This window comes from Brienomyrus brachyistius, chromosome 6 (assembly GCF_023856365.1).
Source record: "Brienomyrus brachyistius isolate T26 chromosome 6, BBRACH_0.4, whole genome shotgun sequence".
Classification (NCBI taxonomy): Eukaryota; Metazoa; Chordata; class Actinopteri; order Osteoglossiformes; family Mormyridae; genus Brienomyrus; species Brienomyrus brachyistius.
In genome coordinates, this window is record NC_064538.1 from 5,576,254 (window position 1) to 5,589,282 (window position 13,029).

At 41.5% G+C, this 13,029-nt stretch overlaps 1 protein-coding gene across 1 annotated transcript; it reads right to left on the reverse strand.

The window, feature by feature from the left end:
- Positions 1 to 1,875: 1,875 nt before the first annotated feature.
- hnf4a (hepatocyte nuclear factor 4, alpha) lies at positions 1,876 to 12,304 on the reverse strand. The gene is made up of 10 exons (XM_049017148.1): positions 12,148 to 12,304; positions 9,846 to 10,020; positions 9,152 to 9,246; positions 8,062 to 8,168; positions 7,520 to 7,675; positions 5,802 to 5,889; positions 5,109 to 5,261; positions 4,185 to 4,421; positions 3,787 to 3,909; positions 1,876 to 3,477 (listed from the first exon to the last, which is right to left on the reverse strand). Exons 1-10 carry the CDS (start codon positions 12,260 to 12,262, stop codon positions 3,335 to 3,337), a joined length of 1,392 nt encoding a protein of 463 aa, XP_048873105.1. The 5' UTR covers positions 12,263 to 12,304; the 3' UTR covers positions 1,876 to 3,334.
- Positions 12,305 to 13,029: the final 725 nt, after the last annotated feature.

The following is a 13,029-nucleotide window of genomic DNA, read 5'->3' on the forward strand; positions in this document are numbered from 1 at the left end:
TGGGGTTTGCAGGAGCTGATTATTCACTTTCCATCTGTGCTGCTGTTTTTATTCATTTACTTGCCAGCTGGACTCCACACACTGTAATTTTCAACTTTGGCATCACAGTCTCTAATCACCGGAAACGTATTTTGTTTACTTGTCTACTCTCTTTTAGACTGAACTTGATCATAAAATGCTTCAGTTTCTTCCGTATCCCTGTCCCTTATTGGGACAGAAGCCTGTATAAAAGGTTTAATTCGTGGGTGTTCTGAAGCTGAAATGACATCGGCCAGTTCACATCATTGTGTCCAGTTGCTGTTTCCCTCCCTGACTATGAATACCGCCCCATATCTTCTGTATTGTGGATTTCCTGAGCGGTTAATGGAGTGTGTTTGGACTGAAAGTGTCCTAATTTGGTCGACTCGTAAACACTCCATTTCTATCGTCATTATGTGTCATACATTCCATCTTCCAGTAGCATCTTTCCAGCTTCACATGTGCTTTTCCGGTGCAGCAACATCAAAACATCTAAAAGTTTTATTCTACCAACAGCACTCTGAAGAATCCTTGGCTTTGTTCCTCAATTCCATTTTAAGTGCCCTCCGACCCAAGGGTCATATCTAGCACATCGATTTTGTCATTTATTCTGGAATGAGCTTGCAACTGATCTTACCCTTGGATGGGTATGGATTTATGGTCTACCATTACCTTCTTCCATGCAGTGTGAAATACTAACACTGCCATTTTCACTACTGTACTTGAGTGCTGTGAACACAGTGTTATATTATTGCTGGCCAACACAGGTGGTTCAGTCTGTGTGGCATCTCTGCTAAGATCTGCTAAGTTAATAATGCCAGGCAACTCCCAGCTTCCCTGATCCACACAAACCAACTCAGCCTGGCAAAGTGCTTTGCCACGAGGAGCTCACGACTCTTAGGATGGCTAAACTCACTTGTCTGGGTCTAACTAGCTGATTCAATTCAATTCAGTTGATTTGTTTAGTGCATTTTCACAACATTACATTGTCTCAAAGCACTTTACATTATCCCTGTGCAAAGCCCCCAGTGAGTCAGTCAGAGCCAAGAGTGGTACGGAAAAATTCCCTACAAGGAAGAAACCTTGGGAGGAACCAGGCCCAAAGGGGGAGCCCATCCTCCAGGGGGCTGGCAATGGAAGTCCAAAATAGCAAAGTTACAGTTTATAAAGTACAGTTGATGTCAGGACAGGTAGGTGAGGGCAAGCATAATGACCCATTTGTCAGACTATGGTGACCCAGTGCTTAATTCGCCTTCTAAGAAATGTCAGCTGAACAGAAAAGAGAAAAGTCAGACTAGGGTAATGAGACAGACCTTTTTAGAAAAACCTTGTGTTGAAAAACCAAGCATTTTGGCTTTACATACATAAATTAATGTTCTACCAAAATGAATGAAGGCCAGCTACCCAATGTTGGTTAAGTTCCATAAAACAGAGGCTAACCCTAGATACATCCAGTTTAGACAATGCTGTATCAAGTTGTAAAATACTGGAGTATGATGGGGTGGCGCAGTGATTCATGGTGGTGGGGGGGGGGCAGCTCATGTAATCTGCACTAAGTTATACTTTAACTGAATTTGTTGCACGCACATTTTAAAAACCTGAATTGCTTTAATATGGTTCTGTTCTCTAAGACCTCTGATGGAATTAAGCAGAATAATAAGCTTCTGCTTCATGAATGTAGCTTGAATGTCTTGGCGTGTCATTCATTTGCCTGCTTTGTAACTAAATTATATTCATAATGTTATTATGGCAACTCCTGGGGGCAGAAGGAGATCATGGCGACCGGCTTCCTCATTAATATAACGTCCCTCGCGTAGATGGAAGACACGCAGAATCTTTGTCACATTATGTCATTAGTTAGTTATACAAAAAAAATCACTTTATTGGCTCAACAAGAAATAACACAGTTTCATGTAAAAATAAAATCCCGACATTGAATTCCAATTCACATAACATATGATCTGCTCTTCCTGACCGTAGGCAGTGGTTCAGATACGGCGTTATTTTGACTCTGCAAATTATCATATTGTACAGATTGTGACGATTTGTTTGCAAAGACAGGGAACATCGTTCTTTTAAATTGTCTAATGTTAACATTTCGGAAAAGTAAAAACTGAATAAAAGCATCACTTGCTAATTTTACGTCGACAGATTTCGCTTGCCGGAGAAGAGGTGTGTGATATGAGACATCATCCACGTTATATTCGCTTATCCTAGTGAGGGTCACGGGCTTGGGGTTTTTATAACATATAGTTTATGTGTGCTCATTTTCATCAATGCCATTATATTGCAGCAAAGACAATATAGAGTTTTACACAAAGCACGTATTACGTAAAATATTTAAAACAAGAGAAGAAAATGTACAGGGCAGTAAATCAGAGTTAGATGGTTCAGAATGTAGAGTTCTGGATTTCTTTATAATCTATACATTTTCTAGAGGCTATGAGAACTATACAGGTCAGTAAGTTTGACTTTCTTTAGCCTAGAATGAGAAATACTGTACAACACTAACATAACCAGAATAATTAATGAGCCAAGCAGACCCGAAACTGTAACAATCCAAGATTATGAAATGGACTCGACAACTTCAACCACAAATAAACTAAATAAACTAAAACCACAAAATGACTCAAAGGCACATAGAAATCAGTCACAGTGCTCATGAATGAGGTTGAATGTATACATTTTTGTATAAACTTTTAAATGTTTTATTCTTCTGTAGAATGCATTATATTGTACAGTCCTGAGTTATGTACAGCAAAAAAAACATAATAAACACTGAAATTTAAGGGTCATTTCCATTGCTGGCAGTGGAACAAAACAAAACGAAACCAAACAAAACCAAACAAAACAAAACAAGCAACACCAGCAATCGCCTTACCTGATTTCTCTGGTTTTACACTTGAAAGCGTATCCAAAAAAATAGATTTTGGATACTCACATAACCCGATAGATGTCTAAAAAGACCACTTCTGTAACTGTAAAAGAAGTCTGTTGAGCTCTTATGCCCTGATAAAACTTAGTTCTCATATAATTGTCAAGTTTTTTGTTATTTAAAAAAATAGTGTGTTGCTGGCTTTGCCTGCTGCTAATATTTTTATAATGCTATTTTTTGTCTATGTTATGATAAAGAATAATACTTCTTTTTAAATGCACATGTCAAAAGTCAGGAATCGGAACCTAAACACGTACAATCAATGTAGACCACACATTCTTTATTAATATTTTGTTTACGCTCCTTCTGCTGTTCCCAGAGTGCGGAATGAGGGAAGGCTGAAAGAATGTGTGGCTGTAAGGGGGGGGGTCCAAGGTGACCTCAGATACCCTCCTGCTTGGTGATGGTGGGCTGGGGGATGGAGCTGGTCTGCTTGGGTACTGTGGCGATGACGCCCTGGGCCAGCTTGTAGTGCTCTGAACTGGACGCTGCGGGGGGTGATGGGATTGGGGTCTCAGGAGTGGCTGTAGGGTGGCAACAACACAGATCAGGGCGTATGCTCAGTCACACACAGCTGACCATTTAAGAAAGTCATATTTACCTTTACTGATAAACCGAAACTAAATAAACCAAAATAAATAACCTGGAAAATAAACTAAAAATACACATACAACATTTCTAATGCTGTTTAGTAACAAAAGAGGGTTTTTTTGTTTCATTAAAATAAGCCTGATTACACTGTAATCAAACTCTAGCATACGGTATTTTTGACAGAGGTCACTTGACCCCGCTTTGTGAGGCAAGTTTGCTGCCAGCGTGCCAGGAATACTCACAGATCTGGCCATTGTGAAGGGGTGTGGGCATGCTGCCCGCTACAATGACATTGCTATTGAGGTGCTCCTGGACCAGGTGAGGGTGAAGGGTGTGTGGCGCATGCGGTGCCTCATTGGCTGAGCCTGGGCAGAGAAAATGTGTCGCGATAAGGCTGAGAGAACAATGATGCTATCATGCAAATCAAGTTCATCCATCCTTTCAAAAATGCATATGCTGCTGATGATCCGTAAACTGTACCAATGATATATAGAAACCAGCTTCTGTTATCACCAATATTCCCAGATGGAGAATGAATGACTACTCTTACTCCTAATCTACCACATTCATTAGAAATCACATTTATATTTTTGCTTTGCTAAACATATAAATAGAACTATGTGTCTTCTAGCCATTTTACCTCCCAGCAGCATCTCCTGCAACAGATTGTCTATTTTGGCCATGCCGAAGAGCTTGACGAATTGAATCTGCTCGATCATCTGCCAGGTGATGCTCTGCAGGGTGGGGAGCAGTAGAAGCAGCTCGCCGAAGCGGCCGCGCGAGTCGTACTGCCGGTCGTTGATGTAGTCCTCCAGACTAACCTGTACTTGGTAACGCATGCGTTTGATCTTCCCAGGGTCGCTAAGTCCCTTGGCATCTTGGAGAAGGAGGACAATGGTTAGCAGCTGGCAGTGTCAAAAATAGTACATCCAGTCACAACAAACTGTTTGGAATATCCTGTCCTCATTGCTCTCTCCAGCTTCCTGGCCTCTCAAGAGTGCCGTCTGTACCGTCTCTGATAATGTGAAGACACAACATCAAGACCCGTATATTTAAAACTGCACCTCTGAGACAGCAGTGGTCTGACCATCCAGCGAGGGACAGTTTCTAATCAGTGGGAATGTTTGTGAATTTCTCAAGGTTCCATTTACTTGCTTAGCTGTGGAGTCAATGCCTTAAATCCAGCTACGCCGAGATCACCATAAAGTAAAGAATGTGGTTAACACATGGCCCTGTCATACTCTGCATCAACTGACAGGGAATACTTCCTTGTAAAAGACATTATCTTACTGTACTGCCCTATTTTACGATGATGGAAAATCAAGTCAGGCGGCTCTAGAGTCAATTCCCAGGTAGGCTATCATTGTTCTACCAAACACCAGTAACTGAATTAAGTATCTCAGATGTATTTATAAGACTGGCCTTAAAAGAATAAGTGATTCCACAATGTAGCATATTAGCACGACAAGAGTGAAAATTGCCAAAATGAAATAAAAGGAATGGACTGTGCTAAAAAAAGACTAGTATTAATTCTATTGCAAACTATATCATTTTGTATTCATACCTGGGTCAAAGAAAACAATGGCTTTCAAGCAGGCGTATTCGTTATCGTCTATCTGGAGATCCTGGAAGGGTAACACGAGCTCGTCGAGGATCCGCACTGCCACTCGGCTGACCTCCAGTTCAGGGCAGTTACGTGGAACTATGTGGTCATTTCCTGTAAGAGAAAAAAAACACATGCAGTGACTATATTTGGCAGGAACGAGAAACTATTCAATAATCACACAGGAGAAGAGCAGATGACAAATAATTAACTACAAATGTGAAATATAGCAAATTTGTTAATGGTTAAAATGTGCACTGGCAGTGAAATGGATGTGAATAAAAATGTTTTTTTTATCATCTACGTGGATAATTTTTTCTGGGATAGAAAACTTTTGCACTTGAAATAAACTTCAAAACTATCCTCTTTATTGGTTGTTGAACAAAATGCTCAAAATTCACAAAACAACTTGCAATTTTGCACCATATATGTTAAAATTTAATCTTTTAAGTATATGAATAGCCCTCTCTCAACAATGTGCACAATTACTCATATACCTATATCAGCAAGAACTTTTCCACAACCATTCTTCAGCGAGGCTCCACTGCACCTTTCAAGGCATTTAAAAAAAATCACCCAGTTTTAAGACTAAAAAAATATTTTTCTTCTCCTTTGGACCTGCATGAGGCAAGACAGCCCAGGCTGAGAATTTACCTAATAGCAACAGATCTTTGTAGAGCATCGACCTCTTGGCAGCCCCTAGAAGAAGATGTTCTCCTGCATGGGCTCTCAGTAAGGCCACCTGGAAAGAAACACACACACACACACACACATCCCCAGTCAGCATTCCCCAAAGCTCATATGCTTAAAGCTGCATCTTATTTAGAAGCAGTCTGCACTCACAAACTGGACACCAGAAAGCTGCTGAAGGAGATATAAGTTTAAAGTTCTAAGCAACAGAAGAAACTTCAGTCCCCACACGTATTGATTTTCAGTTTGAACCCGGCCAACAACAGACCATGACATCGCAGAAACAGGATGCCGGCGAGACTGTAAACGTCATATGACGTAAACATGAAATATTGTTGATCTGTTAAGACACATAATTGTTAGAGCTTTCAGTTTATCTTCAGTATCTGTTGCCATTGATGGGATGGGGGGGGGGGGGGGTTGCAGTTCCTGTAGTTCTCATGTGAATCCATGGTTCTGCTAGGTCAGTTCCTCTAATAGAGAATTAGAGCAGATATCTGTAATTGCTGAACTCCAGTAAGACATGATGGATGGTGGCCGATGGAAGTGACCTTCCCCAGGGAAAAATGGACAGAACAGCATAAATGAGGAGTTTCCCACCTCCTTAAGGTCAAAGGTCTGGAGCTACACCTGGAGATCCTTATAACATGGAATGACTCGGTGTGAGAAGATCCACAGGCCAGCCTTTGCAGTTACTCAAAATCCACAAATCAGTTACTAAACCCTGTTTATCATATTGTTAATGATTCTGGTGTACAGGGGAACCGATATAACTTTTAAAACTAGTTCATCATATTCTAACAGGAGACATCAAAACATATTAACCAAACTAGTTCAAACCTACAGATTCCAGACACCATTTTCCATCATCTAGTATCTCTCGGATGCTGACGCCTGCAGCCGTGGAGGCAGCTATAATGGAAAACGTTACGCATTTCTCAGGGGCAGAACAAAAACGTGGACCGTCTGTGGGTCTCCGAGGACCAGACTGGGAAAAACAGATCTAAAGTAATGGGTATGTGACCCTGGATGGGACATTACGTCCAACAGTGCTGAACACTGCAGCACATAATGTCATTATCTAACCATCTATAACTGTTTATGCAGTGCAGCATTGCAGTAAGTTTGCCAGCCATTCGCAGGAGTGGAGGTCAAGGGGCAGGAAGCACTCAAACTGCCGTGCCACTCAGACACATTCTTCTTTTTCTACTTGTTATAATGATAATACAGTTGATCCTTCTGCATGTGGGGGTTGGTGGCGCAGACTCCCCATGATCTGGAAAAACCACATCAGATTTTTTCGGTTTCCACTTGGCACAGGCGGAGTGAGAAGATACGAGAAACACGAGCTACAGAGATCGCCGCGAGAGGCTGCCGTAATCACGCTCGGTGTCCTCCTCACCAGCATTGTACGTGTATTTTTATGCATTTATGGGTTACTAAACTTTGCGTGTTATTTGCTGGCCTTGTGCGTGTCAACTGCAGCTTTCGTAAAACTCCCCCGTAAATCCCATTAAATTTCTCATGCTGACCCCACGAGGGTCATTATATAATTATAAGCAGACTTGACCACCTTGCTTAAGGAACCTTGAAGATTGATCTTTCTGAAGTGATATCAGACACATTATATGTTCATGGATGAAGCTGCCAGCCCCTTCCGGTGACCACACAGCGGACAGTACCTGGTCGTCCAGCGGGAGGTCACAGAATGCCGGGATGTACTTCGCCCACTCCACCAGGACCAGCAGCTGCTGCTTCATGGATTCACACACGTCTGTGATGGTGGCCATCTTCTTTGTCCTGATGTCGCCGTTCAGAATGGGCACTGTGGGAGAAATCTGAAACATCACGGGATACCTTGAATGAAGAGGAAATTGGCAAAACCAAGAGGGTTTCACCTCCAGGCATTCGGCAGCACCAGTGCGATGTGACATCATGACAATTATCAGTATGCAATGCTAATCCATTGCTTAAAAAAACTTGACACGTTCCAGTCATTTCAGTTTTTCTTCATACTTGAGGCAATAAGCGCATAATATGAAGTAGTATTTGAGATATTTCATGTTGTATAATTACTGGTTCCTGATAGAAGATCCTACCAGAAGGTAGAAGCTAAATGATAGTGACCCATTCATTTCTGTATCTCAGAAGCGACAGAACACCAACATAATGTATATTTCCAATGAATAGCCATGTATGTCAACATGCATCTGTTTTAACGCACCTGTCTCGATAGAACATCCGCCTGGATGAGAACATTTATGGAAGGCAAGCTGCTGTCCTCGTAACTGGACCTCCTGGTACTGATTCTGTCCCTTTCGTTTTGTACGGCTGCAGAGAAAACAAGTCTATTCATTCGAGAGTAAAAAAAAATCATGTTACATCACTCCTCGCTCGCACCATTAATGCAGTACATCCTGATCTTCCTGTCAGTTCCATTTCTACAGTGATATACCACACTTTCCAATACACTATACTTAATGAAGTATAATGGTCGGTATAAGCATTAAGGATGCTCTGTGCTGCATTATGAAGGTATCTGTAGTGCATTATAGATATTGAGCTCTATAAAGCATTCATAATGCATAATAACCAGGGGTATAATCTCTTATGCCTTTTTAAAAATATTTCTAGCCAAGTTTATAATGCTTTATAAATGCATTATAATGTGTTATGAATGTGTTCATAGATTCATACAGACTGTGCATTCGTAGAAAGTGCATATAATATGCTAATTCAGCCAAGTACATATGAAGTCAGTAGGGTTGGTGTCTAACTGGAATATCCTTACTGCAATGTTTTGTGGGAAAAATTAACCAGCAAGTATCAGATGGAAGTAAGTTTGAGAAGCTAGGTGAGTTAAACCTATTGCAGAGTTTGAAGACTTCAGTTGAGAAACATACCGGTTTTAAAACAGATTCTGCCTTACAGCTCTGGACTTTTATCGCTGTCAAATTATGATGCTGTGGAAGTGTTTGCTCAGCAAAAGCCAGACCTACATTTTTATGCGCTCTCTAGTGAACATTAACGACTGCTTCTTGCATCACAGCCCAGCAGCTCCTCCAATGGGTTCGTTCCGAGCTTCAAAGCCACTTTGTCCACTGCATTCTGATTGGCTGACAAGCAGGGCTACCTCAAGTCACCCCCGGTTGGTGATTATTTAAGGAATGAACTATTATTTCATTATTACTCCTGTCTCAGCAATATTTACCTCAAAACAGCAAAGATAGCAGAACCGCCTCCTTTTCAGAAGCCCGTGGAAAGCATCCAACACAACACGGTTTTCTGCCACAACACAGTTTTTAAATAAATACCTTCTTTTTTCATTCCCGCCCGGAAGCACTTCTTCAGCCTGCAATATCGACACTGGTTCCTCTTGTCTTTGTCCACTATGCACTGTCGGTTGAACCTGGAGTTAGAAATCATACGAATCCTAGAATGACAAGTTGACTGCGACTCAGGGGGAAAACAAATGCTGGCGGTGAGAAAACGGACAGTCAGCCGCTAAATCTGGGCACATCTGTCACTATAATGTCACAACCTGTTTGTTTTATGAGTTCCCTTTTCTGACGGGGAACCTGGTTTTTGATTTTCCCAGTGCTATGCCGTGTATTTTGGTCTAGGATGTTGTCTGCTAAATCAGGTGCAGCATTCTTCTTTTTTTTCCAATGCAGAGCTAAGCAGAGATATTAAGATATTGGGGGAAGGGGTTAGGGTTAGGGTTAGGGGGGATGAGCGAATGCTGCAGATTTCTGTTTGGCTAAGCAAGGAAAGGTAAGAAAAAGCTACCAACTAAATTTCCTGGGGTTATTGCATCTGTGCGATACCAAAAGTTTTTAAAGTATTCAGATGAATTAAAGTCTAAGTTTTGTACTTGCAACAGGAGTCGCTTTAGGTAAAACTAAAGGAGTATTATTTATTGTTGTATGGGGCACTGGAGGTCTCCATGCAGAGGGTAAGAGGCTGGGGCAGGGAGCTGCCCATGCGGGGAGCCGCAAGGGCCCATACCTGCAGGAGTACATGTGGTTTTTGCGGACACTGCGCCTGAAGAAGCCCTTGCAGCCATCACAGCTGGACGCCCCGTAATGTTTGCCCGTGGCCCGGTCCCCGCAGATGGCACAGAGGGTCCCTGCCCCCAGCTGGTGGGCGGCATTCATGCTGACACTCTCCGTAGGCGAGGAGTCTGAAACGACAGCCAGTGGGGAGGCGCCGGTCAACTTTTGCAAGAAGGGAATGAAGCTAGAAAATGGCGGAAGTTCAATTTCAGTGTCTGGATTAACTGAAGCAGCAAACCTTTGTGGAAACCGTGGCGGAATATGTCTTATATAACAGATTTTGAGTGGTTTTTCAATGGCAGCCTCTGAATATCTCAGTATTTTTATACCAGCAATTTGTTTATTATTTATTTCATTACATTATGATATATTATTGCTTATTAATTATTAATTCGTTATCCTAAATCTGTGAATAAACCTGCTATACAGCAGCCAATGGAAGTACACCAACCTCAAAAAAAAAAAAAAAAAAAAAACTGGAAAGGAAATATTTTCTATAAATATATTATATAGTTACTGGAAGAAGGCAGGCAGATTGCAGAGTTTTCCAAAGAAAATAAATAGGGAAGAACATTTGCAGTAGCTTTTTAAAGTGCTGGATGTTTTGCCGAACAAGAGCAAGAACTGAACCAAATTTCCCCCTTAGTTAGCCAGAGTGTCTGGCTAGTACTGCTGTTACACATTTAGCATAAGGTGGGGAAACCCCCCATTCTGTCACAGAAATCTGGGGCACACCCCACATTTTGGGAGATTAGCGTATTGATAAAATGCTGGATTTTACCAGGAGCCCAAAAAGAACAACACTGACAGAATTATATTTCGCTTAAGACAAAAAACTGTGGACCCCAACGATTCGAGGGGTTTCTCCAGAAACCAAAAGCTTCAAATTTCTGTTCTTCCTTTATATTGCTAAATACCCGTGTACGTCTTCCTTTTGAAAGATGCGTCTCACAGACATCTAGGCAGGAGTTTTAGGTGAAAGGTTACATAGACGCACCTTCAAAAGAGAGACTACTTAGTGTTCACCTCCGTTCTGTTATATAGCCTACATACTTACGCATAAACATGCACGTCAATTAAAACAATGATGATTATGTCATTTTCTTAATCAGTGATGGAAAAAAAATGTATGTTTTAGTGTGGTTAGTTTAGTATTTATCATGAGTCAACGATTTTGTCTTTCATTACGCGTATCTGAGGTTGCACCATTTCAATAAGCAGCTGTGGACATACAAATTTCATGGATAGAACGTGTCAGCTATTAATCTATCTGTACGAGAAGTACGGGCAGGACACCTTCTCAATGAAAACTCTGCTGAAGATTCACTCATTATGCATGATGAGGTGCCGTTCCTTTAAAATGGTGACAATGGCAGCTTTGATTGCATTAATACCAAACAAATTCCTTCCAAGCTGATTAAAGACAGGAGAGCTTGTCCACATTAAGCCAACAGAGAGATGGCTATCTAGCCAAATGATTAATCACACAATGTAACAAAATATTGCCTGGGTATGTTCTACACCCAAGATAAAACGTGATTCATCTGATTATTTCTTGTAAGACAATCAGCAAGGATTGTCCTTCACAAAAATGTTTCACTCACCCTAGTTGTGAAACATTCAAGGGGCAAGATATTTCTAACAAAAATAGACATGAAATTCTTTATAAAGATACACTCCCTGAATTGTCTTTGTAATACTATGCAAAATGTACGATGCAACAGATGATATAACACCATGTGACATACTAAGCATTAAGCCACCGATTAGACAGAGAAGACGTCAGTAAATTGAATTATGACAGATCATCTGAAACATTGTATTTACTTTGAATGCTTGCTTGGAAAGCTGAATTATTCGCTTGGATAGATTAATCATATTTTCTTCATTTTAAAATATATTTGCCATAGTGAGAATGCATTTTATAAAAGTCCTTGTCAAAAATGTTTGCTTGCGAAGGAAAAGCGTAATTTTGTTGAGATAAAATATTTAGAACAGCTTTACTGTTTTGGGTTCATTATAATGATGAAAGAGGGCAGGACCCCAAAGTCTTTTACAGGTTTGGTTTTCACATTTCGCAAGTGTAGTATGGTTCCCCCGTCAGAAGATCATCACACGCAGTGGTTCTCTTGGCTGTGAGACGTTGTGTGAGGGCTGCTGGACCCTGGGGGTCATCGTGTCACGGTGTCATGTGCAGGATGTCCGCGAAGGTCTAAAACTCAAAGTCCATAAGCCGATCCCAGAAAGTGACTTACCTGTGCTCATCGCGAGCACCTGCATGTTCTCAAACTCCAGCGTGGTGTAGGCTGGGTCCAGAGCCTCGCTGTAATCGGCCATGTCCATGTCGAGCAGTGCTTTGGATAAACGCATTCTCAGCCAGCACACGCTGGGGCAAAGGACTTGTCTCTACCTGGGTCCCCGGCCCACCCTTTTGCCGAAGGCCCCGCCCCATGTGACACCTCTATCAGATAGAGGAGTTTGTGGGGACACAACAGATTGATTGACAGCACAGGGCTCCTCTCCTCAGAGAGGCAGAGTAGCTACTTGGTTAATTTTTAGCCACCGATCCAACGGGGAGCCAAAGCTGGTTTTTAGAGAGATAGCACCAGTGGGACTGATGAGATTTCTTTCTCGTTGAACCAATCTGTACTAGGACCCATAAAACTCCTCATCATTCCACATCAGCAGGTGTGATTAGTGATTATTGCAGCTACTTTTTCTGGCTTCAACCGGCTGAAGTTTGTCTGAAGGTTATTTTCCCACATATTCTGATGCATCAGGGTAACAGGACAATAACTGTGGTATATTTGGCCTGCTAGAGTTCGTCAGAGCTGATTTGTTCATGAATGCCAGTCAACAGAACAGAAACAAGCTAATTTTGGCTAGAATTTATGTGTAGAAAATTAACTGAAATCACAGCCAGGTATACTGCCGAGTGCCCTTTAACTTTGTTTGCTTTATATTAACATTCTAAACTGGAAAACACCCTAAACTGCAGGAGCGTAAGGAATGGGGAAATTTTAGGGTGTGTCATTCGCTACATGTATGTATGTCATACGCATTTCTGCGTTACGTCAGTCTGCCAATCACTTCACCAAAAGCTCAGAACTATATCATACTAGCAAGACTAGCACAGG